This window comes from Microcaecilia unicolor, chromosome 11 (assembly GCF_901765095.1).
Source record: "Microcaecilia unicolor chromosome 11, aMicUni1.1, whole genome shotgun sequence".
Classification (NCBI taxonomy): domain Eukaryota; kingdom Metazoa; phylum Chordata; class Amphibia; order Gymnophiona; family Siphonopidae; genus Microcaecilia; species Microcaecilia unicolor.
In genome coordinates this window covers 206,174,430-206,202,054 of record NC_044041.1, presented here as the reverse complement: position 1 = coordinate 206,202,054, position 27,625 = coordinate 206,174,430, and the positions used below count along the sequence as shown (strand labels likewise).

The window sequence follows — 27,625 nt, the reverse complement described above, 5'->3', positions numbered from 1 at the left end:
TGTCAAGAGTTAGTCATGTTGACTTTTAGATGCCTTAAAAGGGGGTGGGGCCAGGGCAGGGGAATGAAGTTGGGTGCACAGCATTGGACTCACTACTGCTGTAACCCACCTAAATTTAGGAGCCTGTCTTTAATTACATAAAGAAGAAGTTAAGGTGCCTGTATTCAGAAAATGTTCTACTTTCTGAGTGCTACGGACGCCTCTAATGAGGTGGTCAGTCTCCTTGTATCTTGGAAGTGCAGTCGCTGCAGGATTGCCCCGATGCCTGTGATTTCCATTCATCTTGAAGAGCGAGACAAACCCCCTTGGCTTTTGTAAGAATGGGAAAGGTTTTCTTTCCAGTTGGGTAGCCAGGGTGGCTCTTCTGTCCGTTGAAAATGCGCAGATCTGTCAGTGTGGTGCGGACGTATTTCTTGTTTTGTTTGAATATTGTAAAGCACTATAGTATGAAAGTTTTTGATAAGTACAATCCACTTTCATTGTCCCTGGTGTTTGGGGTACAGGCAGAGGAAGACTCTAAGGCAGGGGCGTAGCCAGACACCCAACTTTGGGTGGGCCTGGACTCAAGATGGGTGGGCAGAAGAACCCCTCCATGTCCCACAAGTGATTTGGTCTCTCCTTGTCTCACCTGCATGCCATCTGCTATTTACAAGGTATGCAGGAGGGACAGTTGTTGGGAGTTTTCAGCTGGTGGGGCTTGGGAATCCCTGCCAGCCACACCATAGGTGTGTTACCAGGCCCACCCTTGGCTACGCCACTGCTCTAAGGAGGGAGTTCTCTATTTGGGGACCTGCGGTTAGTCATGCTGATGCCGTGTGGGGAGGTCTATTCTGTAACAAACCTGGGTGCACAGATTGCATTATAGAATATTAGTGGAACCTAGTGCCGTAGATTTAGGCCTGGCAAATGTGTGGACGCCTAGATGTGGCAAGGACCCGTGCAACTTACAGTATTCTTCAGAAGACATGGATTACCCGGAGGCTCGCTTAAGCTTCGCCCACATGTACACCCCGTTGCAGCTATGGACTATATAGCATGTATGCGTACCCTTCTGGAATGATAACGCGCTTATGAGCGCAAGGGCCAGGCATCACAACACTTTTACATGCAGGTGTGCCGAACCGCAGGCACCTCGTTCCAGAACTGCCCTTTAAATGGTAAAGCGTTAAGTTTTGAACAAACTTTCTGCTAAGTGGCATTAAGACACCCCTACAGTTTGTAAAATGATGAATTTACTCCTTAGGAGGAACACTCCCCACTCCCAGCCTCAGTAAAACTAGCAGGAATCCTGGCTGAAATGATTCTGCTAATTAGGGTCCTTGGAGCCAGTAAATCAATTTGACATTTAGATTTCAGAATCCCCTCCCTTCCTCTCCCCTCCTTCGCCCACTTTGTCTCCACACCCACCATCTCTCTGTAATGGTCCTTCTGTTTCGCTTTTCCTCTGCTTCAGTCCTTTCTCTGATTTCTTTACATATGAAAGATGATTGAGGCTTTTTCTGTAGATTCTGCTCTTTTCTCCTGCTGGGTTAATTTGTACATTATTAAATGGCAGCTGCTAGTTGTTACATTTTCTGAAATATTTATAGAGCTGATTCCTTCTTTTTGCTGTCAATTGTAAGTCAAAATGAAGACATCAGATAAAAGTCACTTACATGCACACGCACGCAAGCTGCCTTGCAGAGAGCAGTTCTGGGGATTTGTCCTACCCATGAGAGTATTACTGACTGCTTTCCAGCCTGCTCCTTCTAGCACTGTCGGACAGAACCTCGCTGTTATCTGGCTCTAAGATCATGCCTGACTCCATGGAGATAAAACACATGAGATCCTGTGCTATGTGTAAACCTGGATTTTTCCTTCAGGAATCTGTCCAAACCCCCCTTAAACTCCGTAAGGCCAGCTGCTGTCACTACATGAACTCGTTGCCGGAGAACGTAGTGACAGCAGCTGGCCTTACGGAGTTTAAGGGGGGTTTGGACAGATTCCTGAAGGAAAAGTCCATTGAACATTATTAATTTTTGGGGGGGAGAGGGGGGGGGGTTGACAGGTTCTTGAAGCCTGGATTGGCCGCTGTCAGAGACAGGATGCTGGGCTTGATGGACCCTTGTTCTTTTCCCAGTATGGCGGTGCTTATGTGCTGTAAACGTGTGAATATTAGGACAGGTTTGTGGACTCTCAGGCTTTCACTCCGTAATAATAATAATAATAATAATAAAATAATAAAAAAACTGCAATCTTATTAACTAGTTCAACCATGAGCTCGGCACAGTTTACAGTAATTCAAGAGGCAATGCAGCTCAGAATTGTACTCAACCCAGTGGTTGAATAAAAAAACATTTAAACTTAATTCTTCAACAGATATCACTGATGAAAAATTATACAAACTTCCAAGTTTTGAATAATTTCCAAAATCTGAAATATTTATGTTCACATCTTAAATCCAAAGGGAAAGAATTCCACAGTGTCGGAAATACGAAAGTTCAAACTTATTTTTATGGATTAACCAATTAGATAAAAGATTGAATCTAATCCTCCTCAAAGACATCCAATAAGGTGGACATTGACCATAATCTTAAATTCAACATGGGTGTCTACTGGTAGCCGGTGTAAAGTCATCAGAAGAGGTGTTACTGTGTCAAATGCAGAAAATCTGGGTTTCCCTTGGCCTCAGCTTACCTAAACAACCTTCTCATCCCATATACTGTCCTCTGTTGCTTCAGTTCTGCTGACAATAATCTCCTAATTCTCTCCTTCACCCACACTTCTTCGTTTCAATGTCTCCCTTGACTCTGCATTTAGCTATCTTGACTCTATCTTGACCAGGACAAACTTGAAAATTATCGGCCAGTATCCAACATCCCATTTTTAGGGAAACTTATAGAACAAACAGTCTGTGATCAACTCAAAAAGAGAGATACTGGCTAGATCCATGTCAATCTGGATTCAGACCCGGTTATGGAACAGAAATGGTCCTCGTATCCTTACTGGATGATCTTCACAGAAACTGAGACAGAGGATTTGCCTCGGTGTTAGTACTGCTAGATTTCTGAGCAGCTTTTGACACTCTGGATCACAATATTATGCTAGTACGACTGGCAGAAACATGTATCAGTGGAACAGTACTTGCCTGGTTCAGATCCTAACTATCAGACTGGCAACAATCCATAATGTTTGGCAGCAACTCATCACCACCATGGACACTGACCTGTGGGGTACCACAAGGATTGATGCTATCACCTATTCTATTCAATATCTACCTCAAGCCACTAGCCGAGCTGATTAGGTCAATGGACACTTGGGTCTACATCTATTCAGATGACGTGCAGTTACTCATACCCATTGAACCTGACTTACCCACAGCCCTGAATATACTGACTACCTATCTCACATCAATTCAAGAATGGGCTAAACGCAACAAACTGTGCCTGAACCCAAGTAAAACCGAGCTTCTATGGGTCCCTAACACAAGTGGGGACATACCCGACATCAAAATCTCTTTTGGGAAATATGAACTCCCCCTCAAATCACAAGTCAGGCACCCTGGAATACAGCTCGATTCAACAGTTACTCTGATCCCCAAATTCAAGCAACCTTCTATCACAACTACGCTGCCTGTCTCCTTACATTGAGAAGGCAAGCCTTGTCTCAGCTGTGCATGCCATGATATCATCAAGACTGGATTACTGTAATGCACTCTACATTGGTCTGATTACAAAGGGTTTGCACCAGCTCCAATTGATTCAGAATATTTCAGCAAGACTAATGGAAGGTTTTAAGCGATGTGACCACATCACACCATTTTTGCATAAACTTCACTAGCTACCAGTACAATACAGAGCCAAATTTTAAAACTTTGTTTGACCTTTCAAGGCCCTTAAAGGAAATTGCCCAGAGAACTTGAAGAACAGGATCTTCCTCTACACACCTTCAAGGTCACTAAGGTCACTAAGGTCCTCCCAAGGAGTTTCTCTAACCACACCCTCTCCAAAGGATATCACACGATGTGATACCCGCAAGCGAGCCTTCTCCGGAGTAGCCCCCACACTCTGGAATGCACTGCCTGAAAGGCTCCGCTTAACGCAAGACTATCTCTACTTCAGGAAGCAGGTGAAAGCTTGGCTCTTCAACCAGGCCTTTAACAGAAGAAGTAAATGACACCGGCTGCACATGTTATAGCAGGACATGTTCATCCATTCCTACTCTAGCCAAGATAATGTTCAAGTACCTTTATGACCTCATTTGCAACTCTCTTTAACTAGTCCCTTATTTTCTTACTCCTGTTACTCTATCTTATCTTTCTGTATGTTCCATCTTTGCTTACACCCTAAAATGTTTTATTACGTAATACGTATTGTGTTGGTATTGTAATATAGCATACTATGCCATACTTTGTATTGCTTGAATGTTTTTTCTGCTGTAATTGTCTATTGCTTATTCTTGCTGTACACTGCCTTGAGTGAATTTGTTCAAAAAAGTGGTAAATAAATCCTAGTAAATAAATAAACTTTGGAATGACTTACCACCTCACGCTAGGAACCAATCAACAGTCTCCGCCTTTAAACAGGCGCTTAAACCCCACCTATTTTCCACTTCCTTCTCTGGCACTACCTAGTTTTTTCCTTTCTGTATCTTTTTTTTTTTTTTTTGATTCATTGTGTGTAAACCGCTTTGCCTATGTGTAGGCTTTTGGTAGCGTATCAAATGTGCGTAAATAATAATAAATAAATCACAGTCTGGTCATAGAAGTTCTAGAATAAAGGTAATTACAGTAATCTAAACTAGAGAAAACAAAGACACGACTCAATTTCTGTAAATCATTAATAGAGAAAAGGTTCTAAAAAAAAAAAGTAGTTTACCAAGTCCAGATTCACTTTCCAAGTTGGAATCAATCCAGACACCCAAACTGCGCATACTTGATTGAAGAGGGGCAGAGATACCATGCAGTGTAAGGTAGTCAACAGGCAGAGAATTGCGTTTACCACCCACCCATAATATGGTGGTCTTTTCAGATCTGAAGAGAATACAGGAAACAAAATTTGGTCTTCATGTAATAACACAACTGTGTCATGAAGGACTTTTGTCAAGTATATTAAAAAGAATTGGCAAAAGAGGGGAGCCCTGCGGGACTCCACATCCTGCAGACCAAGGCGAAGAAATATTGTTTTGCATTTTCACTGAGTAACTTTGAGTCTGTACAAAACCTGAAAACCAGTTCCAAACTTGTCCAGTTATTCCTGTTTGGTCCAGTTGTAATACTGTAATAACAGCTGGTGATCTATCAAGTGAAAAGCTGATGGCAGATCTAGTGGCCTTATCCACTAGAACTCTATGCTCAAAAAGATAGAGCTAGTCAACAGGCTTCCGTGCTATATTTCTTACAAAATCCCTTTCTCCTCTTTGGTGTTGCCGCTTTCCTCTGCTGGGCTCTTTCTTTCACTCTCTTATCTCCTGTTCTGTAGCTTTCCACGAAATGTGTAAGGACGAATATGTTCTGTCATTGACCTGGAAGAAGACAGCTGCGGGGGAGATCACCTATAACAAGTGTCCCCCTAATGCAACAGGTGAGTCCCTTCCTCCGTGCTCGTCCTGCTCCCCTTTCCTCTTCCCTTTCAGCAGAATGTTCCAGGTTCTGTTCTCTCTTTTCAACATGCATTCAGGATCTGCCAGTCGGCGTTGTTTACTGGATGCCCACGGAGTGGCGTATTGGGGACCTCCGAGCTTTGCCAGGTGTATCTCCCATGAGTACCGTTACTTGCATCTTGCAGTAAGTACGCACACATCCCTGTGCTGGAAGCATATGTTTGTCCTGTGTTTCACTGTGATCTCTGGGTCATTCTGAAATCTTCTGCTTAGCTATACCCACTGTTTTGATTCTAATTAAATCAGGGTGCTGCTGTGCAGAGCTTCATCAGAGCTAGAGGCCAAACAAAATTGCTTTTTCTGTTTCGGCCAAAACCAAAGCTACCACCGAAACTTTCTGAAAGGTTCCAGCCGAAACCGAAGCTGCCACCGAAACGAGAAACTGCAGCGGAAACTCATCACCTGGTTTTTGGTCGAAACAGAAAACTCAAGTTTGGTTGTGTGAATGAAAAGCAAAGCTTTTATTAGGTGTCTATTTAGATACTTCATTATCTTTAAAGCCTCATGTTGATACAGTTGTAAAATCTATTTTTTGTATTTAAGAAAAATCGGTTCTTGCTTTGAGATTGAAACATTTTTTGATTCTGATTCAAGCAGTGATCCTGTCTAAGTTAGATTCTTGTAATGGCCTATATTACCTTCTTTCACCAGCTTGACTGCTGGACTTCAAATATTGCAAAGCACTGCAGCTAAGATGATCATGGGGCAAAAGAGATGGGATCATGTTATACCAATGTTGATCAATTTCCGTTGGTTACCCATTAAAGCCCGAATTATTTTTAAGCTTGCATGTTGAGTATTTAAGATGTTCTATGGTATATGTCCAGAATACTTATTTTTTAAATTTTCATTTCTGTTCTCTCCTATTTCATCATGTGCTATAGATTAAAGTCTTCTTTATTTTCCATCATTTGTAAAAATAAGATTTAAGAAATCTCTGTCGACATCATTTCCATATCAGGTAGTTTCAACATGGTTCTCGCTCCCAGTTGATATTAGAAAGATTAATTCTTTCCTACTGTTTCAAAAACAATTGAAAGCTTATCTATTCCTGCTTCATTGATAACAATCTTTTTAGTATCTGTTAATTCTTGTGTTATCCACTTTGAACCTTTGAGTGGGAGTTGGCAGACTACAATCACTGTTACCCTTACCATTTGGATCACTCTATTTACCATATAAACTATTGTGCAAGGTCATAACTGCGTTACTTGCAATTGCAGTACAAAAATAAAAGAATACAAAGCGTAGCCCCTCCCTCCCCTCTGGACTACCTTACAATTCCTGGTGGTCTAGTAGTGTAGTCAGAGGAGATGCTTCAGTTGTGGCAGCCATTTTGAAAGCAGAGCCGGAATGGAGATTGCTTCCACCCCATCTACATCTCTAGACCACCATGGATTGTAATATAGGCCCAGGGAAGCCTACGGATGAGGAGGGGAGGAAGGCACAACTCCTGTTCGGGGGTGGGTGGGTGGAAGAGGGAGACAAACGGGACAAAGCACACATTTTCGGCTTCCACTGAAAACATATGGTCATTTTTTCTCTGAAACTGAAAACATGGCTGAAAATTAAAATAAGATTTCATCAGAAACTGAAACCGAGCAGAAAAAGTATTTTAGGCCAGTTTTGGTGCCGTAACTGAAACCGAAACTGAAATTTGATTGGCCTCTAATCAGAACCTCCTGTATGTGTAACACTGACACCTTAAAGCTTGCCCTGTAATTGGTAGCATGGAATGTTGCTACTGTTTGAGATTCTATATAGAATGTTGCTACTCTTTGAGATTCTATATGGAATGTTGCTACTCTTTGAGATTCTATATGGAATGTTGCTACACTTTGAGGTTCATGGAATGTTGCTACTCTTTGAGGTTCATGGAATGTTGCTACTCTTTGAGATTCTATATGGAATGTTGCTACTCTTTCAGATTCTATTTGGAATGTTGCTACTCTTTCAGATTCTATATGGAATGTTATCACTCTTTGAGGTTCTATATGGAATGTTGCTACTCTTTGAGGTTCATGGAATGTTGCTGCTCTTTGAGATTCTATATAGAATGTTGCTACTCTTTGAGGTTCATGGAATATTGCTGCTCTTTGAGATTCTATATAGAATGTTGCTACTCTTTGAGATTCTAGAATGTTGCTACTCTTTGAGATTCTATATGGAATGTTGCTACTCTTTGAGGTTCTATATGGAATGTTGCTACTCTTTCAGATTCTATATGGAATGTTATTACTCTTTGAGGTTCAACATGGAATGTTGCTACTCTATGAGGTTCATGGAATGTTGCTACTCTTTGAGATTCTATATGGAATGTTGCTACTCTTTCAGATTCTATATGGAATGTTATTACTCTTTGAGGTTCAACATGGAATGTTGCTACTCTATGAGGTTCATGGAATGTTGCTACTCTTTGAGATTCTATATGGAATGTTGCTACTGTGATTTTTCTGTTTATGCTGTTGTGAAATGTGACTTGGAGGAGAGGGAGTCATCCCTGGGCTCAGGGTCGCATTTGCCTTTGTGCCCCTATTCTCAGGACAGCTGTACATTTTGCCCTAGGGAAAAGCGTCTCATTGCGTGTGGTCACCTGGTGTTGCTGAATAATATGACTGCATTATAATTTATGCATTCATAGTCCTCCTCTCTTGTCCACATACTGCATATGTGTGCAAGTTTTACACTAGAATACCTTCTTCTAGGGGATCTCTACCTGCTTGTATTATTTTATCCATGGCTGGGAGGACACTGTAGATCAGATGCAAAGCGGGAGGGGGAGTCTAGCAAGGGATCTCACCTGTTTGTTTGTTTTTTTAAATTCTTGATATCCCATCTTTCTGTGGTACAACCAAAGCAGTTTATATTTTACATACAGCTACTCTCTCTGTCCCTATGTGGATAATGCGGTTAACTGCATAATTTGGATAGTCAGATCTGTCTGTCACCATAATAAGCCTAAATGTAGCTGGCCAGATCTTCTCTCTCACAAAACAGTGGGGGTGCACAACCCTGACCTCTGCAATCCTCAGGATTTCTGAAAATTAACTCATTTTGGGGGGGGGGGGGGATTTGTCTACTCAAAATAGCAAGATAGCATGGAGCTAGGGGTTAAACTCTAAAGCCATTGGATGTATAGGAAAACATTGGGCTATCTTGTACAGAGCTGTTGGGATAACCCTACAATGGTTATGTGAGGGATATTGGGAAAGAAGGAGTTAGGTATTGGGTTCAATATGGGAATTTGCACATCTACCCAAAATGGACAAGTCAGTGCTGGGCAAACTGTGTGGGCCACATTGGTCTGTATCTGTGCCGATATTCTCAGATCCTGAGTGGTTTAGCTGGGTACTTTGAGGTCCTCGGTGTCTGTGCATTGGCGTCACGAGGCGCTACTGGAGTCCTGATGGCGGACAAGCTATTTACTGACAAGGAAGACTTATGCAATTGGTGTCCTCTAATTACAGGCCAGTAAAAGCAAACATAACTTGGTAATGAGCAGATAGTTTTCAGGGCAGCTGAACTCTGATTTCTGCTGCTCCTTAGATACGCTTTTCCACTTGCATTTTCAGCAGATAGCTTCCCCCCCCCCCCCCCCCACCTCCCACTGGTGAGGACACCCATTATTATTAAATGGCCATTAGTTCTGCTTGTGCGGGCAGGATACTAATAGAAGCAGGATTAGGTGCAATGACCTCTTGTTACTGTCCTCCGCACCAATTAGCTTCTCATTACTAAGATGAGGCACAAGGGATGAAGTTTCCCAGGACCTGCCTATCCAGCCTCTATTATTCTGTGTCTCATTCTGTGCCAGAGCAGCTGGGTCTCTGTTCTCTTGCAAGCATCTTCCAAGGACAGTGTTCAAGGGGCCCCAGTGGTCAGCCGACCGTGTCTAGGTAGAGTTAACTTGAAAGTCTGAGATGAATCTCCAGTCTAAAGAGATGTGGCCAAAGTTCTTTGCTTAACTTTTAGGCCTACTACTTGGGCAGTCCGAGTTACTCAGATTTGGCTGGTTACCACTGAATTTCAACGCAGAGTAGCTAAAGAGAAAGCAAACTCCTAGAACCCCCTGGCACTGCCTTTATTTTGCATGATCAGATTTGTTCGTTTAACGCCTAAAGCTAGAAATATATCGGTCGATATTCAAAACAGTGTAACCGTCTGCCAGCTATCCGTTCATTTTCTGCTGAACCGGTTATCTCTGCTGAAAATGCGTGGTTAGCACATAATTCAAAAGTGGCTAACTCGTGGGCGTTCCAGGGGCGGAGTCAGGTTGTGCCGATATTCAGCCCTTCACCGCATAAGTAAACCACTTAAATCGGGCTGCATAAGATAGCAGTGCTATCGTAATCAGTTTGGCTTATACGGTGTAAGGCTGAATATTGAAAAATGTTTCTTCACCCAACGCGTAATTAAACTCTGGAATTCGTTGCCGGAGAACGTGATGAAGGCGGTTAGCTTAGCAGAGTTTAAAAAGGGGTTAGACGGTTTCCTAAAGGACAAGTCCATAAACCACTACTAAATGGACGTGGGAAAAATCCACAATTCCGGGAATAACATGTATAGAATGTTTGTACGTTCGGGAAGCTTGCCAGGTGCCCTTGGCCTGGATTGGCCGCTGTCGTGGACAGGATGCTGAGCTCGATGGTCTTTTCCCAGTGTGGCATTACTTATGTATTTGTTGACGTAACCAGCTACGTGTTAGCTGTCTCAAAAAAACTGGATATTCAATGCCGAAGCCTGGGCAGGATCTGGCATTGAGTGTCTGGGAATAACGCCAGTGACAGTCACTGCTACCATCTAAATATCGGCTGGATAGACTTCAAAACCTTTTCTGGAGCTAGATAGACATTTACCTGGGTAAAATCCAAACCCCTGACCTTTTGATCTTGGCCTTCTCCAATTAAACATTTCCCTGTATAGGGTAAGCAATTACTAGAACTTACTTTTCTTTTTTTGTGTGTCTCAGCTAGATTGTAAGTTCCACAGAGCAGGGGCTTTCTGTTTTTGAAACTGTCTACACTGGGACAAAGTCTGCAAATAGCTTTTATCTTCAGACTTTGTACGAAGTTTCTTGGAAACAGTACGGCACTTATATGAGACGTAAACCACCATGAAGTCCTTTGTATTGCATAAATGCCTAAATTCCAATTTTACCAAGCCCCGATATGCAAGTCTAAAACTGTAAAAGGCGCATTTGACAAGGGAGCGTGGGATGGACTGGGGTGAGCCTAACAGATAGATGTGTATTCCCCATTTCAGAAGGGGATGCAAAGAGATGGACATTGGGATTTACACCTGCTACCTGGGACATCCAGATTCCTACTGAGTAGCTCTACTGGAGGGATCAGGGGAGGTCAAATGCTTAATTCCCCTGCGGTCAGAACCAGGCTCTGTGACAACTTTGGGAAAATAAAATGTTTTGTTTATGTGCCAGCGGTGCCCTTTCATATTTTAAACTGGATGCTCCTGCCACATTAACCAGGGCCTAAGATTCTTTCTCCCTGCGTTTTAGAATAATGGAACATTATTCTAAAACGGGTCTTTTCTAAAATCTACATGTGTAATTCAGCTTTGAAATCTGTGCTTGCTCTCTCCTACCCCTCTGTTTTGTGTGGCTTAGTTTTTCATGGAAGAAGCTGCCTCCATCTCTTTTCCTGTGTCCAGGTAGCTTCCTTCTCACCTTGTGGATTTATTCCCTGTCTTTTGAAGAAGGAAGGGTGTCTAATGGACAAATTTTATTACTGAGATGCCTCTGATTTACTTTCCCCTTTCTTGATTCTGTACAAGAAATGCTTTGATATTATTTATTTATTTATTTGTTGCATTTGTACCCCACATTTTCCCACCTATTTGCAGGCTCAATGTGGCTTACATAGTACCGTCAGAGGCGTTTGCCCAGTTGGTTGATAACAAATACATAGTTGTATAGTGATCAAATGAGGTATAAGTGGAGGGTCGAAAGGGGTGAAGATTGTGTGTTGTCCTGTTTGATCATAGATATGCTGTGTTGGTAGGTGAAGAGGGTTACATGGCGTCGTTGGGGTAGGCCTTTTTGAAGAGGTTGGTTTTTAGTGATTTCCTGAAGTTCAAGTGGTCGTGGATTGTTTTCCCAGCTTTTGGGAGGCCATTCCATAGTTGTGCGCTTATGTAGGAGAAGCCGGCTGCGTAAGTTGTTTTATATTTCAGTCCTTTGCAATTTGGGTAGTGTAGGTTTAGGTAGGATCTTGACGATCTGACTTTATTTCTTATTGGTAAGTCTATAAGGTTTGTCATGTATCCTGGGACTACTCCGTATAAGATTTTGTGGACTAAGGTGCAGATTTTGAAGATGATCCATTCTTTGATTGGGAGCCAATGCAACTTTTCTCTGAGGGGTTGAGCACTTTCGAAGCGTGTTTTGCTGAATATCAGCCTGGCTGCTGTATTTTGGGCAGTTTGAAGTTTTTGTATGAGTTCTTTGCAACCTGCATAGATTCCGTTGCAATAGTCTGCATGGCTTAGGACCATTGATTGTATTAGGTATCGAAAGGTCGTTCTTGGGAAGAAAGGTTTTAATCGTTTGAGCTTCCACATTGACTAGAACATTTTCTTTGTTACAGAGTTTACTTGACTCTCTAGGGTAAGGTTATACTACCTTCCCATTAAAAAATGTGTGAGCAAAACAGTATCTTACATCCTCTTTTGTATATCAATCTGTAAAACGCTGGAACTCGTTACTGTGCGAATAAGGATGGAGTCCTTGTATGTTAGATTTTCATGGCAGTTGAACATTTTTTTGTTTTAAGAAATATTTGATCCTTTGAGTTTCTGTTGTATTTTTCAATATTGTTCAGCATTGGCAGCAGATTCTCTTTGAAATGCCGTTGATGGAAAGGAAGGACGCTGGTTCTTGGCGCGATCCTAAGTGGCGAAACTTCAAGCCATTTGGGAACCTGTCGCTATCTCTGCCTCGTAGAGATGGCAGTTCGCTGTTAAGTGGATGACTCTATCATGCTTTCTTGTATCCCATAGGTGATATTTCCAGTTTATTCTTGATTATTTTCGAACTGCAGGTGTCCTTCATATATGCTTTTATATTCAGGCAAAATTTTGCCTATGGGGCCGATATTTTCAGACCATGGGAATTAGCCCAGCTGACTCCAGCAGTCACTGCTGAACCTGGACATTCAATGTTGGGCCATTTTCGGTGACCGGCATTGAATATCCGGTTTATTTTTGGATGTTGGATGGTTAGAAGATAACCAGCTGTGTTGATATTCAGACGTAGCTGGTTATCTTCTAACCGGCCAAAGGTATCCCACATATTCACGCGGCCAAATATGGCTGCTAAAATGGGCTGAAAATCAGCGGATGGCCAATTATGTCAGCCGATATAACTTTCTATCTGCTAGCCGCTAACTGATGATAATTTGGTGGGAGATAGCCAGCTATCCCTTGCTGAATATTGTCGGATAGCCAGGTGCCAATCCTAGCTGGTTAAATGCTTTTGAATATCGGGGGGGGGGGGGGGGGTGGCATTTTTTGCATGTGCAATGGTAACAATGTACTCAATACTCTTCACACTATTTATTTACAGTATTACACTTGCTTTACTTCTTTATCACTGATTATTGATCATCCTGTCTATCAAGCCTAGTTTTCTGGTTTTGTGTCTGTTTGAGCATCACTGCTCGACTTCTGGGAGGGAGGGGGAGGGATGTTTTACTTTGCCCTGTCATCCACTCTTTTGTTATGTTACCTTTTAAGATATGTACATCTTTGGGGTTTTAATTTTGAAAATGAAAAGGTGCTATGCTTATTTCATCGCGTTAGGCATTAGGTTCACGGCTTTGTCACTGTTGCTATTTATTTTGAAGATATAGTGATGAGTGTGATTAAAAGTCCACCGGATTCCTCTCAATTTTTTTTTTGCAAATATGTATTCTCTGTAATTTCTTTATTTCATCATTGGTTATGTATTGGTTTTACTATGTTGATATGTGCATCTTGTCTGCCGGATTTTGTTGTAGTTTAAGCACCTAATAAACAGATGTTGAAAGAAAAATGTGAATATTGTACATCTGGGGTTATTTCCCCATTTTTAATTCCTTTGTAATCTGCTCTAAGCCTTTTGGTAAGTTGTGGGCTACAAGTACCTACATTGTATTGTATGGGTTTTAGGATATAGTGAATCTGGGGTTCCAGGGTGAGGCTGCTTGGGATAAAGTACTAGAGATTTGGCAAAGAAAAGGCTGTGGGTAAAGATCAGAAGAGTATCGTCTCTGTGGATGTTGAATTTTGACAGTGTAGGGCACAGAATCGGGCGGAGTAGATGCCACTGAAACACCACAGAGCTGTTTTATTTATGTATTTGGATTTATTAACCGCCTTTATGGAGAGATTCACCCAAGGCGGTGAACAGCAGGCAGAGTTTAACATCAAATTTTGTTAACAGCATAACGATAGTAAAATGGACAAGAATAAACTGTTACCAGCCACATTAGCGTTCGAGTCAGAAAAATGTACTTGTCCCACTCCTCTCCCTTCACCCCAGCCCTGTCCCCTCCCCATCATCTTCCTGCCTTTAATTTGCTGCTGAAGTTCAGTTATATTTTCACCTCTAACACGCCTCACACCCTGGGCTGCAACTCCCAGGTGAATTACATTGAAATCACCTGAAGTTGAAGGTTATTTACATAGTGCAATGAAGTTTGGCAAGGAAATTCCATAGAACGGGTTGCTATGGAAACCTCCTAGTATCAGTAACCATGGAAACCTCATGGCAAGGTACTTTACCATGACGATGCTGGGGGATGTGGTGGTAAGGGCTGCAAGTGAGATGACGGGTTGCAGTGAAGCATGAATCAGACCGACGGGTACGTTAATGCCGTTCCCTTCCTAACATTCCACTGAGGCAGAAAACAGTGGAAGAGTAGGAAGGGAGATTGATGGGGGGATCTTTTGGTTCCCTGCTGGGAGGGGGCTCAGTAATCTCTCTGTTATTTCTTCCCCCTTTGCAGCTTAGAGAGCATCTGGCAAAAGGGCAGCGGCTGTTGGCAGGGGATGGTATGTCGCAGGTTGTTCGCAGCCTCCTGGATCTCGTGTTGCAGAAGACGTATTACAGCGGTGACCTGCTTTTCTCCGTGGAGATCTTACGTAATGTCACCGATACATACAAGAGAGCCACCTACATCCCCTCCTTGGATGATGTGAAGGTGTGCTGGGGTCTGCAGGATTTAAGTACTTATTCAGTTCAACATTTCAGCAATGGCCAAGCTCCCAGTCTGTCTCCTGAAGGCCTTCTGCACCCCTACAGCATTTTGAATAGACCACAGGCCATGGAAAAGTACATTCCTAGAGCTTGTACACATTATGGTTCTTCTCTCCCCACTTAACATTGTACCTCTGCAAAGGTCTTGTTGTTTCCTGGGTCACCCCCTCCCCCATGCCTTGGGTTTCCTGTGACACTTCTCTCCCCCCTGTGGAACACTCGTCCCTCCCCATTGCTTAGTTTCCTGTGACCTTTCTCTCCCATGGGATATCTATGCCTCCCCATGCCTTGGTTTTCCTGGTTGATGTATTTTGCTGTTCCCCAGTCACTACCTGATAAGGATCCTTTGAACTCCTTGTCTTCCGTGCTATCAGTGTTTCACTCGTTCTCTTTCTTTTCTCCTTTTTCTCTCTTTATTTCATTGCGTAGAAGTTCTTTGAGGCCGTCAGCCACATGGTGGATGCAGAGAACAAGGAAAAGTGGGAGGATGCTCAGCAGGTGAGGGGCGTGGCCATTTTACAGTCATGAGAAGGGCTGGGCTGGGAGGAAGCTGTTATGATGCTGGTGTGTGAGGCGGCTGCTGCGGTGCTGGTGTGGGAGGCGGCTGCTGCGGTGCTGGTGTGGGAGATGACTGTTGCGATGCTGGTATGAGAGGAGGCTGTTGCGATGCTGGTGTGTGAGGCGGCTGCAGCGGTGCTGGTGTGGGAGGAGGCTGCTGCGGTGCTGGTGTGGGAGATGACTGTTGCGATGCTGGTATGAGAGGAGGCTGTTGCGATGCTGGTGTGTGAGGCGGCTGCAGCGGTGCTGGTGTGGGAGGAGGCTGCTGCGGTGCTGGTGTGGGAGATGACTGTTGCGATGCTGGTATGAGAGGAGGCTGTTGCGATGCTGGTGTGGGAGGCAGCTGCTGCGGTGCTGGTGTGGGAGATGACTGTTGCGATGCTGGTATGAGAGGAGGCTGTTGCGATGCTGGTGTGTGAGGCGGCTGCTGCGGTGCTGGTGTGGGAGGCGGCTGCTGCGGTGCTGGTGTGGGAGATGACTGTTGCGATGCTGGTATGAGAGGAGGCTGTTGCGATGCTGGTGTGTGAGGCGGCTGCAGCGGTGCTGGTGTGGGAGGCGGCTGCTGCGGTGCTGGTGTGGGAGGCGGCTGCTGCGGTGCTGGTGTGGGAGATGACTGTTGCGATGCTGGTATGAGAGGAGGCTGTTGCGATGCTGGTGTGTGAGGCGGCTGCAGCGGTGCTGGTGTGGGAGGAGGCTGCTGCGGTGCTGGTGTGTGAGGCGGCTGCTGCGGTGCTGGTGTGGGAGGCGGCTGCTGCGGTGCTGGTGTGGGAGATGACTGTTGCGATGCTGGTATGAGAGGAGGCTGTTGCGATGCTGGTGTGTGAGGCGGCTGCTGCGGTGCTGGTGTGGGAGGAGGCGGCTATCCACTGATTTTTAAAGTCAAGAGATATAACTGACCATCCGCCGATTTTTTAGAGGCAGATGATATTTCTGACCATCCACCAAGTTTTAAAGTCTGACCAGTCAGTACGGCCTGGCTTTGAATGTAGGCTCTCAGTGCCGACCATGGAAATTTGCTGGTCTAACTTCGATAATCTGAAAATCGGCCTCCGTAGATTTAGTCTGCTGTGCCATCTCAAGGCATGCTGTGCCCTGCTCTGCATTTTTCCTCCCTTCTGCGCTTGACGCATTTGTAGTATACAGAGAATGAGTTCACATCTCTTCCGTCAGAAGCCAGTGCAGGTTATGCAGTGTTGGGGCGATGTGCTGCTGCTGTTTAACCCTGGAGCAGTTTTGTGTGCTCACAGCTGGAATGTGGTAGACATTGAATACCAGAATCTATGTTACAAGCAGAAAAAAACAAGAAAAAGCACATGGAGATCAAATGTATAGGTTTGTAGGTGCAAAACCTGTAATGTTTTATTTTTTTTTTTATTTTCTGATTGTAATGTTTTGAGTGATGCTGAGCTGCAGGTGACAGCAGATGTTTGTATTTGTCTTCATGATGCAATAAAGAAATTTTCAAAAAAAAAAAAAAAAAAAAAAAAACAAGCAGAGGACACAGCTGGGGGGGGGGGGGGGGGTGGCCTTTCTCAGGGCAAATGTAACAGAAAGACTATGACTGTTCCCCTGCAGCCCCTCATCATGTTGCAGCAGTATAGAAGCCAGTAATATTGATGGGTGGGAATATTCAAAGCCGTTTCTGCTTCTTGAACATTGTTTAGCCTCAATAGGGATAAAGTTACTTGCGCTGTTATGCAACACACATAATTTTATCTACCCAGCTGAAGGCAGGATCAGGTCAGAGAGGAAGTGAGTGTGGCACATCTGCATTTTCAGTTCCGTACCACAAATAGATCCTTCAGCCAAAGTGGCTGGTATTGCCTCAGTGTTTCATTTCCCGTGACGCAATGCTGTGCAACGTCACTGACAGGTACAGTGATTGTTCTGCCCTGGGATAAAACGCCGTTGTATCGCTCCATGGCGCGACTGCACCTTGAATGTTGTGTTCAATTCTGGCCATCACAACTCAAAAAAGATGTGGTGGAATTAGAAACGGCACAGGGAAGGATGATGAAAATGATAAAGGGGATGGGACGACTTCCCTATGAGGAAAGGCTGAAGCAGCTGGGGCTCTTCATCTTGGAGAAAAGAGGGCTGAGGGGAGATATGATAGAGGTCTATAAAATAATGAGTGGAGTGGAACGGTAGACATGAATCGCTTGTCCACTCTTTCCAGAAATACTAGGACTAAGGGGCGCTCAAATGAAGCTACAAAGTAGTAAATTTAGAACAAATTGCTTTAGTATATGTAGAACAAATCGGAAAAAAATATTTCTTCACCAAATGTGTAATTAAACTGTGGAATTTGTTGCCAGAGAATGTGGTAAAAGCAGTTAACTTAGCAGGGTTTTAAAAAGTTTGGATAACTTGTCCATATTCCATTATTAAGATGGACTTGGGGAAAATCCATTGCTTATTTCTAGGATAAGCAGCATGAAATCTGTTTTACTGTTCTGGGATCTTGCCAGGTACTTGGATTGACCACTATTGGAAACGGGATACTGGGTTTGATGGACCTTTGGTCTGTCCCAGCGTAGTAACTCTTCTGTTCTATGTATGGCATGTGGTGTCAGTCACCCATGGGCTGTTCTGGTGTCAGTGGTGCCGTGGGTCAGAGGTTTTTTTTAGTCAATTTGGACAGTTTTATTCAGAACGTTGATGGCATTGGCCATGTCCTTGGTCCCTGTGGGGATGGTGGTAACCTCCATCCCCCCAGCCCCCATGGGAATGGCAGCATTCCCTAGACCCCTCCTCCTGCTGGTTCATGCCTAAGGAGTAAGAGACTTCTTTCAGCGTTGGCCATCATCTGTTATTTTGTGAAGGTTGTAGTAGTGGCCCAGAGGGTCTTGGGCAGCAATGTAACCAGGAGGGTCTGCAGACTGTTTTTTACTCCCTCACACTGCTGGTGGATAGGAGATTAGCACCGGGGGGGGGGGGGGGGGGGCATTGGTTTGTGGACCATCATGCTCTGTATTTTCTCTTCCCGTGGCTTGAAGAACCTGCCCAGCTCCCCTTGTTTCATGGCGTCCTTCTTTTACCGAAATGCGGCCCTTCACAGCCATGGCCCGTGGTTTCACTCCAGGATGTAGGCTTATTTTTGTTTCTTTCTCCTACTCAGGTCTTCCCAGGCTCGGTGCATTTGATGAAGGTTGTGGAGGATTTCATCCATCTGGTGGGTGATGCCTTGAAGGCCTTTCAGAGCCAGCTGATCGTCACGGAGAATCTAGGTAGGTCTCAGCTTTGCAAAATATTGGGTGTTACTCTCCCTATGGCAGGTTCTCTGTTATGCTGAAATGTTTTATGAAAGCCAGAGCCTCTCGCACAACCTGTAAAGGACTTTTGATCTGCTTGTTACTTTTCATGTGCTGTCTGATGGAAGGCTACTCACAGCATTGCTCATATCAGGTACTTTGCTGCTGGCTCTTGAATTTTTCTCATCCCTTTTTCAGTAATAGCTCAAGGTGAGTTACATTCAGGTGCAGCAAATACTTCCCTGTCCCTGGAGGCCTCACAATCTAAGTTTTTGCCTGAGTCAAGGGAGGGTTGAGTGACTTGCCCAAGGAGCTGCAGTGGGATTTGATCCTGGCTCTCAGCCCACTGCTCTAACCAATAGCCAGCTTCTTCACTCTTGTAGGTTACTGGTGCTTCCAGCCCTCTTGAAACAGATAGATTAAGCTTATGCTGAGCACAAGGCTGTTAAAATTCTCTGCCTGTCAGAGACATTTATTCCCTGTGACTACACAGAGTGCATCAGTTTATAAGCACCCCTTGCTGTTGCGGTACTGGGACCCCTTACTCATGCACCCCACTCCTTGCTATTCCAGTGCTGACACCCACCTCGCACATACACATGACTCTCCTAATGCCATTGTCCAGGCTATTGCATTTTTGCAAATGAAGGTGCACAGCAATGGTCTTTTCAGTCTGCCTCCATGCAGCGCAGGACTGAATCAGTGGCGTAGCCACAGGTGGGCCTGGGTGGGCTGGGGCCCATCCACTTAAGGCTCAGGCCCACCCAACAGTAGCACACATTTAGCGGTAGCTGGTGGGGATCCCAAACTTCGCCAGCTGAAGTCTTTCCCCGATGGTAACGAAAACGCTACTCTCCACCATACTGGCATCTAGTCATGCTCCGTTTTCATCGCATGCCTGCTGCAGACTGCCAAGGTGGAAAGAATTTGTTTCCCATCAGCTGAGATATTGTTTTTTTTTTTTGGGGGGGGGGAGAACACTTGGTGCCCACCCACTTCTTGCCTACACCCACCCAAAATCTGTTTTCTGGCTGCGCCCCTGGACTGAATATTTCTTGGGTTGTTGCTACGTTTAAACTACTGAATCTGTCAGCGTCCAGCAGCGGAGTGCAGTGTGTTCTGAGTGTGGCCGAGTCTTTTGACAGTGCAGTGTGTTCTGAGTGTGGCCGAGTCTTTTGACAGTGCAGTGTGTAGTGAGCCGGAGGTGGCAGTGATGTGTTTTCTCTCCATAATAGTGATCAGCATTCAGCGGGAGCCTGTGTCTGCGGTCTCCAGTGACATTAATTTCCCCATGAAGGGTCGCAGAGGAATGAACGACTGGGTACGCAGCGCAGAGGACAAGCTCTTCATCCCCAAGGAGGTGCTTAGTCTCTCATCCTCGGGTAAGGACTCACTTGGCGATCAGTGCATTTTTTTTCTAGTGAAAAAGGTGCCGGTACTCAGTGCCCCCAAGTTCCCCCTCAAAAAAAGCCCTGCTGGTGATTGACAGACTGATGGTTGCAGGCACAGAACTGAAGTAGCTTTGAAATGTTCAGAGCTGTTCCCTTCTCTGAAGGTAGAAGTAGAATTCCACGGTCTCCTTGTGCGCTGAGATGATTGTGGACCAGAGATGTGGCAGGGCAGACACATAGCAGGCTGGAATGCCAGCTTTCAGATCAGAGGCTGGTATGGGACAGCATGCCAGTCCTTAGGCTACAGAGATCCGTAATAGGGCAGAGCGCCAGCCCGCAGACTAAACAGCCCTATTGCAGGGCAAAGTGCTAAGTCTTGGACTATGGCAGAAGAGAGTTCTACTTTCAGATTACAAGACATAAAGAGCGTTGCATCTGTCCTTAGAACAGAGGGCATCATGGTTGGGGAAGTGTTGGCGTACACTGCTCTCCATTCAGTTTCCTCTCGGCTTTTCTTTATCTTTCCCTCATCCTTTCCTCTCATGTCTGCTTTTCCCTTCAGAGCTCCAGTCAGAGTCTATGTGTGACAGTTTTGGGGTGTGGGGAGTCAGGGATTTGAGAGATGTTGAGATTATCTCTTGCCTGTGCTCATGTTTCTTCTCCCCGTTCCAGAGCTAGATGAAGCTGCCTATTTTGTTATTGGCGCCGTGCTGTACCGCTCACTGGGGTTCATCTTACCCCCTCCCAGGTGAGAAGTTGAGGGTCTCCCATCTTTTCAGAGGCACAGCCCTCGCTCAAACATGCAGCACTCGCCAGGGCCAGTGATCTGTGAGAGGATGCCACCCTGGTACTGCCCAGTGTGTTCTACCACATCCTGTGGGCAAGGGTGAGAAATAATGGTGCCAACCAGAGGATGGGAAGAGAGAGGGAGACAACTTGGGATGTTGAGCCAGTGCCACTACTGAAGAAAGCTGTACACTGCCATAGGGTACCAAGTCTAGTTTTCACACGAGTGACCTGGCACTCACACAGGTGAACCTACACATGGAATTTGGTTGGATACCAAAGTTATCAGCTGTTTATTTCAGTAGAATTGTGAACAGGGCTGGCAAGGGAAGGACCCTTAAAGATGAGGGGTCACAATCTCTGACCATCTACCCCCCAAGTAGGACAGTTTTCAAATGATGTTACTCAATTAACTAATCAGTTGACTGAGTAACATCAACAGCTAAATGTTTCCCTCCCCGTTTGAGGGTTACAGAAGTTGTGCTGTTTTCCTTGTGCTGTAGAAAGGGGGTGGGGGTGGGTGGTGCTGAGCAGTGCATGGTAATTTCATTCTAATCTTTCCACATGCTACTCTTTTTGTACTCAGTGTAATGTAGATAACAAAAGCACCCAACCTGCCAGCCAGCTCCAAATTTTCAGAGATACTGTTTTGGGGGGGGGGGGGGGGGGGGGGGGGGAATTCCTTTTCTGAGCGTACAGGGATTTAAAAATTTGCCACAGTTAAACTTACAAGGTGGAAAGTTGATTTTCTTGCTGGAATCCTCCCAGATTTCCTTGTCCATCATTAAATGAGCTTCATGTCACACAACAGTTATCCAGACATGCATGAGCACAGGGTGCCTGCTATTCCCCAGCCATTTGTGTGCATGGGCTGTAAGGACTCCTTTCTCTTCCCACAGAAACTCCCTGGCCGTGAGTTCCAAAGTGCTGACTGTGACAGTGAGACCCCTGACTAAACCAGCAGAGCCCCTCATCCTCGTGGAACTTTCTCACATCGTCAACGTATGTATAGCTTCAATGGAAGACGTTGCGTACTTCACACATGCGTTAATATGACTTTCATCTTTTAATGATACCTGCAGTGTCTGAGAACACGCAATGATTTACACATTTTGGGGTAATTTTATAACAGGGTGCCTAAGAAAATTCTCCAAAACATTACTTTCTATTACATAGCTTTCCACTATTCAAAAACTAGTGGGATAGTTGTGTCCATCAACCAGCAGGTGGAGACAGAGAACTGAGCTGAGACATATCTCTTTTGGCATGCAGTCCAGCTCCCAGGGGCGGACTGACCATGTGGGCAACTGGGTAGTGCCCAAGGGCCCAGAGGCTCTCTCTGTTCCCTTTCGCCGCCACACACTCAGACCCCTGAACCTCAGTGAGCCCTCCCCGGTCCCATCTTGAAGGGCCCTGGTGGTCTGGGGACAGGAAAGATCAACACTCTTTCCTGCCCGCTGCTGCTATTCTGCCCACCGTGTTTTAAAAATGGCTGCCGAGACTTCCTGCGGCAGTCTTGCGAGACTGTCGAGACCCGCAAGGGTACCGCAGGAAGCCTCTGCACCCATTTTGAAAACACAGCAGCACCGTATAGAATAGCGGTAGTGGGCAGGAAAAAGTGGGGTTCTTTCCTGTCTCCAAAGAAGTCACTAGACTACCAGGGCCCTTCAAAGCACCAGGAAGGGCCCACTGAGGCTTGGGGGACTGTAGTATGCGAGAGGGGGGGGGTGGCAGCTGCGGCAGTAGGGAGGCTATAGTGTGTGGTGGTGGGGGCAGCAGTGGAGGGGGGGTGGTGAGCGGCGGCGGCCAGGGGGGCCCAATGACCCTTACTGCCCGGGGGCCCAGATCACTGTCAGTCCGCCCCTGCCAACTCCTCAGTATTTCTATCTCCAGCAGGTGGATGGACACACTTTTTAGACTCTGGTTCTGAGTGATTTGCTCCTGGTTCAGTTGGTCATCTGGTCCCCAGTTGAGCTTGTGGGTGGCTTGAGTCTGCAGAGTCATATTTGGAGGTCTTCAGAGCTCTGTATCTGGCGCCCCGTGAATTTATTTATTTATTTATGACATTTATATCCCACTCAAAGTCTAGTTCAATGAGAAATCATTACAAGTGTAACATAAAATTCACAAAAACAATGAAATTCAAGAAAAAGAACCACAACTCCAGAAAAAGGAGGATGAGCATGAGGGAAAGGAAACAGGGAGGAAGCATAAAGAGAATCTTCAAATGAGAGAAAAATTATGACTCATAACAGGTATTTTTCTTTAAAAAGGGAAGGATTTTGTAAGTTTGCAGAGCAATAAGTAATCTTGCTGAGATTGAATGACATCTGGTAAGGAGTTCCACCACTGAACACCACATTTATTTCTTCCTTCCCTTCACCTCTTCCCTGTTTCCTCTGGAGCTCTCCTTTTCCAGTACAACAACCTTAAAAATAAAAAATAAAAAAGTAGAAGGAAAGAGGTTTGCTGAAGAGAGTGGGACACAGTGTTGTGCTGGAGCAGGCTCTCACAGGCTCGCAAGAGCCGGTTGTTAAGTTTTAAGAATTTTGGGAGCCGGTTGTTAAAGTAGGGCCCTCCATGGCTACTTTAACAACTGGCTCCCAAAATGTGGGCTTGGGCCCCCTGCTGAATTATCTTTTACTTTGCTGGTGGGGATGCTGAGCCCTGCCAGCCAAGTAAATAGACTGCTGCTGCTCCCCACTCCTTGTTTCCAGCTCTGAGCAGCAGGCTGGGACTTCTCCAGCATATGTGAGAAGTTACAACATGCTGCTCAGAGCAAGACGTTGGGAGTGGTGTCAGTCCATTTATTGGTTGCCAGCAAAGGTATGCCTAACGTGCCCGCATGAAGGGAGGGAGGAGAGAGAGGCAAGTGTTGCCCCCCCCCCCCACCCGGCCACCCCTGGCCCTTCCAACTGCAGAGCTAGCTACGTCCGGAGAAAGAGCCTGTTGTTAAAAATTTACCAGCACACCCCTGGTGGGACAGAGCATCAGTCCTGATTCTTTCTCATCTTCTGGAGACTGAGCTTGGGCAGAGCAGCCGGCTGTGGTAGGTCCGACTAAAGTTTGACTCGGAACCACTTGTAGGGCTGCAAGTTCTACTTGGTTCAGGGGAGGGATCCTGTCTCACCACTTGGGACACCTTGTACTGCGCTGGTGACAGTCTGGGTGAAAGGTGACTCCCAGCACTGGGGCATTGCAGTGCAGGAAGCGAAAAATCCCGCAGGACACAGAGGAAACGGTTGGTGGCAGAACGCTTTTGGATTCGGCGCAGCATCCGAATATGCTGGGGCCTTCGGGCTCTTCAGCAGGGCCGGTGCACAGTTTGATGCAGGAGAGCGTGGGAACTGGTCCCATTTTGTCGGGGCCAACTGGCAGTGAGGAGCAGCCTCTGTCTGATCATGTGCAGAGCACAGCCGCCAGCTCCTAAGAGATCTCTTTTAGTTTCCAGGAGTGGGCAAATGAGGTTATCTCTGCTTCTCGGACAGACTAGTTGTGCTTTTCTGTAAACAAAGACTTGGCTTCATGACTTCCAAACTCGCAATTGCTAGATGGCTGAAGGAGACTATCGTGTCAGCTTATTTGCTTGCAGGCTGCTCAGGCTTTGCAGACTCATTCTGTGAGGCATACTGTGACATTCTGGGCAGAGACTACTTTACCGTCTCCAGCGGATACTTGCAAGGTGACAACATAGTTGACGCTGTTTGCTTTTGCCAAGTACTACAGGGTGAACGTTGCAGTGCAACTCAGAAGCCAGTTTTGGGGATTCAGTCAAAAGCTCAAAAAATACTTATATATGTGTTAAATATCAAAGCGAGAACATAGCGGGAGAGGAAGATGTAGCGCTGACTCAGTTTCAATTAAAGTTTGTTACATTTACAATATATGACAGAAATGTCTGGTAGGATCGAGGGACAAATGATTGAAAAAGGTATTAAGGTCTGTGCCCTTGGGACAGCTGCGAGAGGTCCAGTGACCTATAATTCTACACCACTGATGTCCTACCCCCTCTTTCTTGTTCAAGTTGTAATCACCTTCGACCTTTTCCTTATTTTTCTTTATGCTAATGCTCTTGACAGGTGTAAATGTGTCTGTCCACTTCTGTATTTTAGAAAACTGCCCCGGGAATGTCCTGCACTCAGATTGCATAAAAGTGTAATCCTATGCCCGAATGTAACTGTAAGCACATATGCACCTGTGCGCTTTTCTCGGAGTCATTGTCTCTGTGTGAAACTTGATTCCTATAAACCCATTCACCTCTTCTACTGGACCCTTTCCGACTGGCTCTTAGAACCTAAGCTAGTATTGAATAAGGAAAAAACTGTAGCCTGTTGGTTCACTGGTGATCTTTCTATTTCTACTACTTGTCTAAGTCTCTTTTCGCTGCTCCTCTTCAACCTGTTGATTTCTTTTCCATACTTAGGAGTCATCGTTGATTCACAACTTACATTCTCTCCACAAATATCAAATATTTGCAAAACTGGTTTCTACATTCTTTGTCAACTTCACTCCATCAGAACATATTTTCATCTTGACATATTTGACTCATTGATTCTCTCACTCCAGAATTGACTTTACAATATTATTTACCTAGGTTGTCCTCGCTCTAGCATAAAAAGACTGCGATCCTTACAGAATGTCACCAGTCAACTGCTGCGTCATGCCCAAAGAGTCGACCGTGTTTCTCCTCTCCTACAGCAACATCATCGGCTTCCTGTTGAACAATGGATTATTTTCAAACTACTGACACTTACGTTTAAAGCTCGTAAGATAGGTCTTCCCCGGTATTTACCATCATTCACTATTCTGTATTCACCAGTCCGTCTTTTTCGTTCCATAAATGATCACTGGTTAGTCCTCCCTGGTTAGAATCTACCAGGTGACGTGTCTTATTTTTCAAAGCACCATTCTTTTGGAATCGTGCTGAATCTTCACTGAAGAAATTCAAATCGGCAATAAAAACCTGGCTTATAATCCTTCATAGGGCGATTTGCTGCTCCCTTCGGCTACCCTAATGCTTCTCTCTCCCTCTGTTTACTCTTCCTGTTCCTTCAGAAAGCTAGAATCTTGATTGTGACTATTTTATTTCTTTTCCTACCTTTATTTTTAATCTTAGAGTTGTAAACTGCCTAGATCCGCTAGTTAGCCAAAGGTGTTATAGCAAGTTTTAATAAACTATAAAATGTTCCATAAAACTCCCCTCTCTGAGTCCAGCTTTTTACATGTTAGCAGTACTCTGGTGCACAATTCCTTCATGCTTTTCTGAACCTCAGTCTGGTGAGTGTTATTGGAGAATCTTCCAAAGAACGTGCTATAATTTCCAACTTGCCGTTCTGCCTCTGTTTACAATCTCTCCCAATCCCAGTTACTGGGAATGATGTTTTGTGTGAGGTACTTGGATTAATTTAACACCACGCTTCTCAAACCTGTTCTGGGGGAGTCCCAGCCAGATTTTTCAGGATGTCGGAAATGGAGGCAGTTGGATACAAATCTGTCTCATACTCATACATAGGGACACAGGAAAGTAGCACCAGACCATAACAAAACGGGAGCTGAGCAGACTTCTACGGTCTATGCCCTGATCGTGACTGAATAGATAGGGATGGGCTTGAGTGTAGATTTTAAGGGACTTTGACGTTAGCTTCAGAACTTGGTACAAGAACAGTGCTGGGCAGACTTCTACGGTCTCTGCCCTGAGAAAGGCAAGGACAAATCAAACTCTGGTATAAAGTATCACATACCATGTAAATGAGTTTATCTTGTTGGGCAGCTGGATGGACCGTACATGTCTTTATCTGCCGTCATTTACTATGTTACCACGTTACTCTTTGGGGTTCTACATGGAATGTTGCTACTAATTGGGATTCCAGAATCTTGTAACTCTTTAGGCTTCCAGAATCTTCAGAACTTTTAGTACAAGACTTCTACGGTCTATGCCCTGAGAATGGAAAGGACAAATCAAACTCGGGTATAAAGTATCACATACCATGTAAAATGAGTTTATCTTGTTAGGCAGACTGGATGGACCGTACATGTCTTTATCTGCCGTCATCTACTATGTTACTATGTTATTGAGAAGAGACTACCATTAACACAGGAAGAACACAACATGGACCTGTTTCACCAGAGCTGGTTGCATCAGGGGTCACAATTTGTTGGAGTAGCCTAATGGCTTTGATCCTGGCAGCCTGGGTTGGATTCCCACCACAGCTCCTTGTGACCTTGGGTCAGTCACTTAACCCTCCATTGCCACAGGTACAAAAACTTAGATTGTGAGCCCTCTAGGGACAAAAAAAGTACCTGCACATAATATATACAGTGCTGCATACGTCTAGTAGTGTTATAGAAATGATTAGTAGTAATCTATATATATAAAACTCGCCCTCAACGTTCTATTTGCACTGACGTCACTGAAGCCAGGTTCGTAAGTTAGAAGCTCTGAAGCCACACAAAATCACAGTCTGTGGGCCCCGCCCTCGCGTCAAACGTTATGACGTTGAGGGCGGAGCACATTCTCAGCTCCAATGTTGTACTGCACTGTAGCTCTGCTCCGCCCTCGCGTCAAAACGCGATGACGTCGAGGGCGGGGCACACGTTACTGGGGAAGGGAATGGTCACGGATGCTGGGGGGCGTGCCAAAAGGGCCAGGGTGACAGCACATTCGCACGGAGGCTGCAGGGGGGCCGGCGACACACGGAGACACAAAGGGACGGAGGGGAGCCTTGCTAGCGCCCGTTTCATTG

General features: G+C 45.1%; 1 protein-coding gene across 1 annotated transcript in view; it reads left to right on the top strand.

Moving 5' to 3' along the window:
• Positions 1-27,625, top strand: part of ADGRB2 (adhesion G protein-coupled receptor B2) — a 150,802-nt gene that overhangs the window by 86,030 nt on the left and 37,147 nt on the right. The window contains exons 7-14 of the mRNA XM_030219619.1: positions 5,460-5,561; positions 5,658-5,764; positions 14,643-14,837; positions 15,323-15,391; positions 18,573-18,681; positions 19,941-20,087; positions 20,769-20,844; positions 21,782-21,884. Of these exons, the coding sequence (XP_030075479.1) occupies positions 5,460-5,561; positions 5,658-5,764; positions 14,643-14,837; positions 15,323-15,391; positions 18,573-18,681; positions 19,941-20,087; positions 20,769-20,844; positions 21,782-21,884 (908 nt within the window). The remainder of the gene's footprint in view (positions 1-5,459; positions 5,562-5,657; positions 5,765-14,642; positions 14,838-15,322; positions 15,392-18,572; positions 18,682-19,940; positions 20,088-20,768; positions 20,845-21,781; positions 21,885-27,625) is intronic.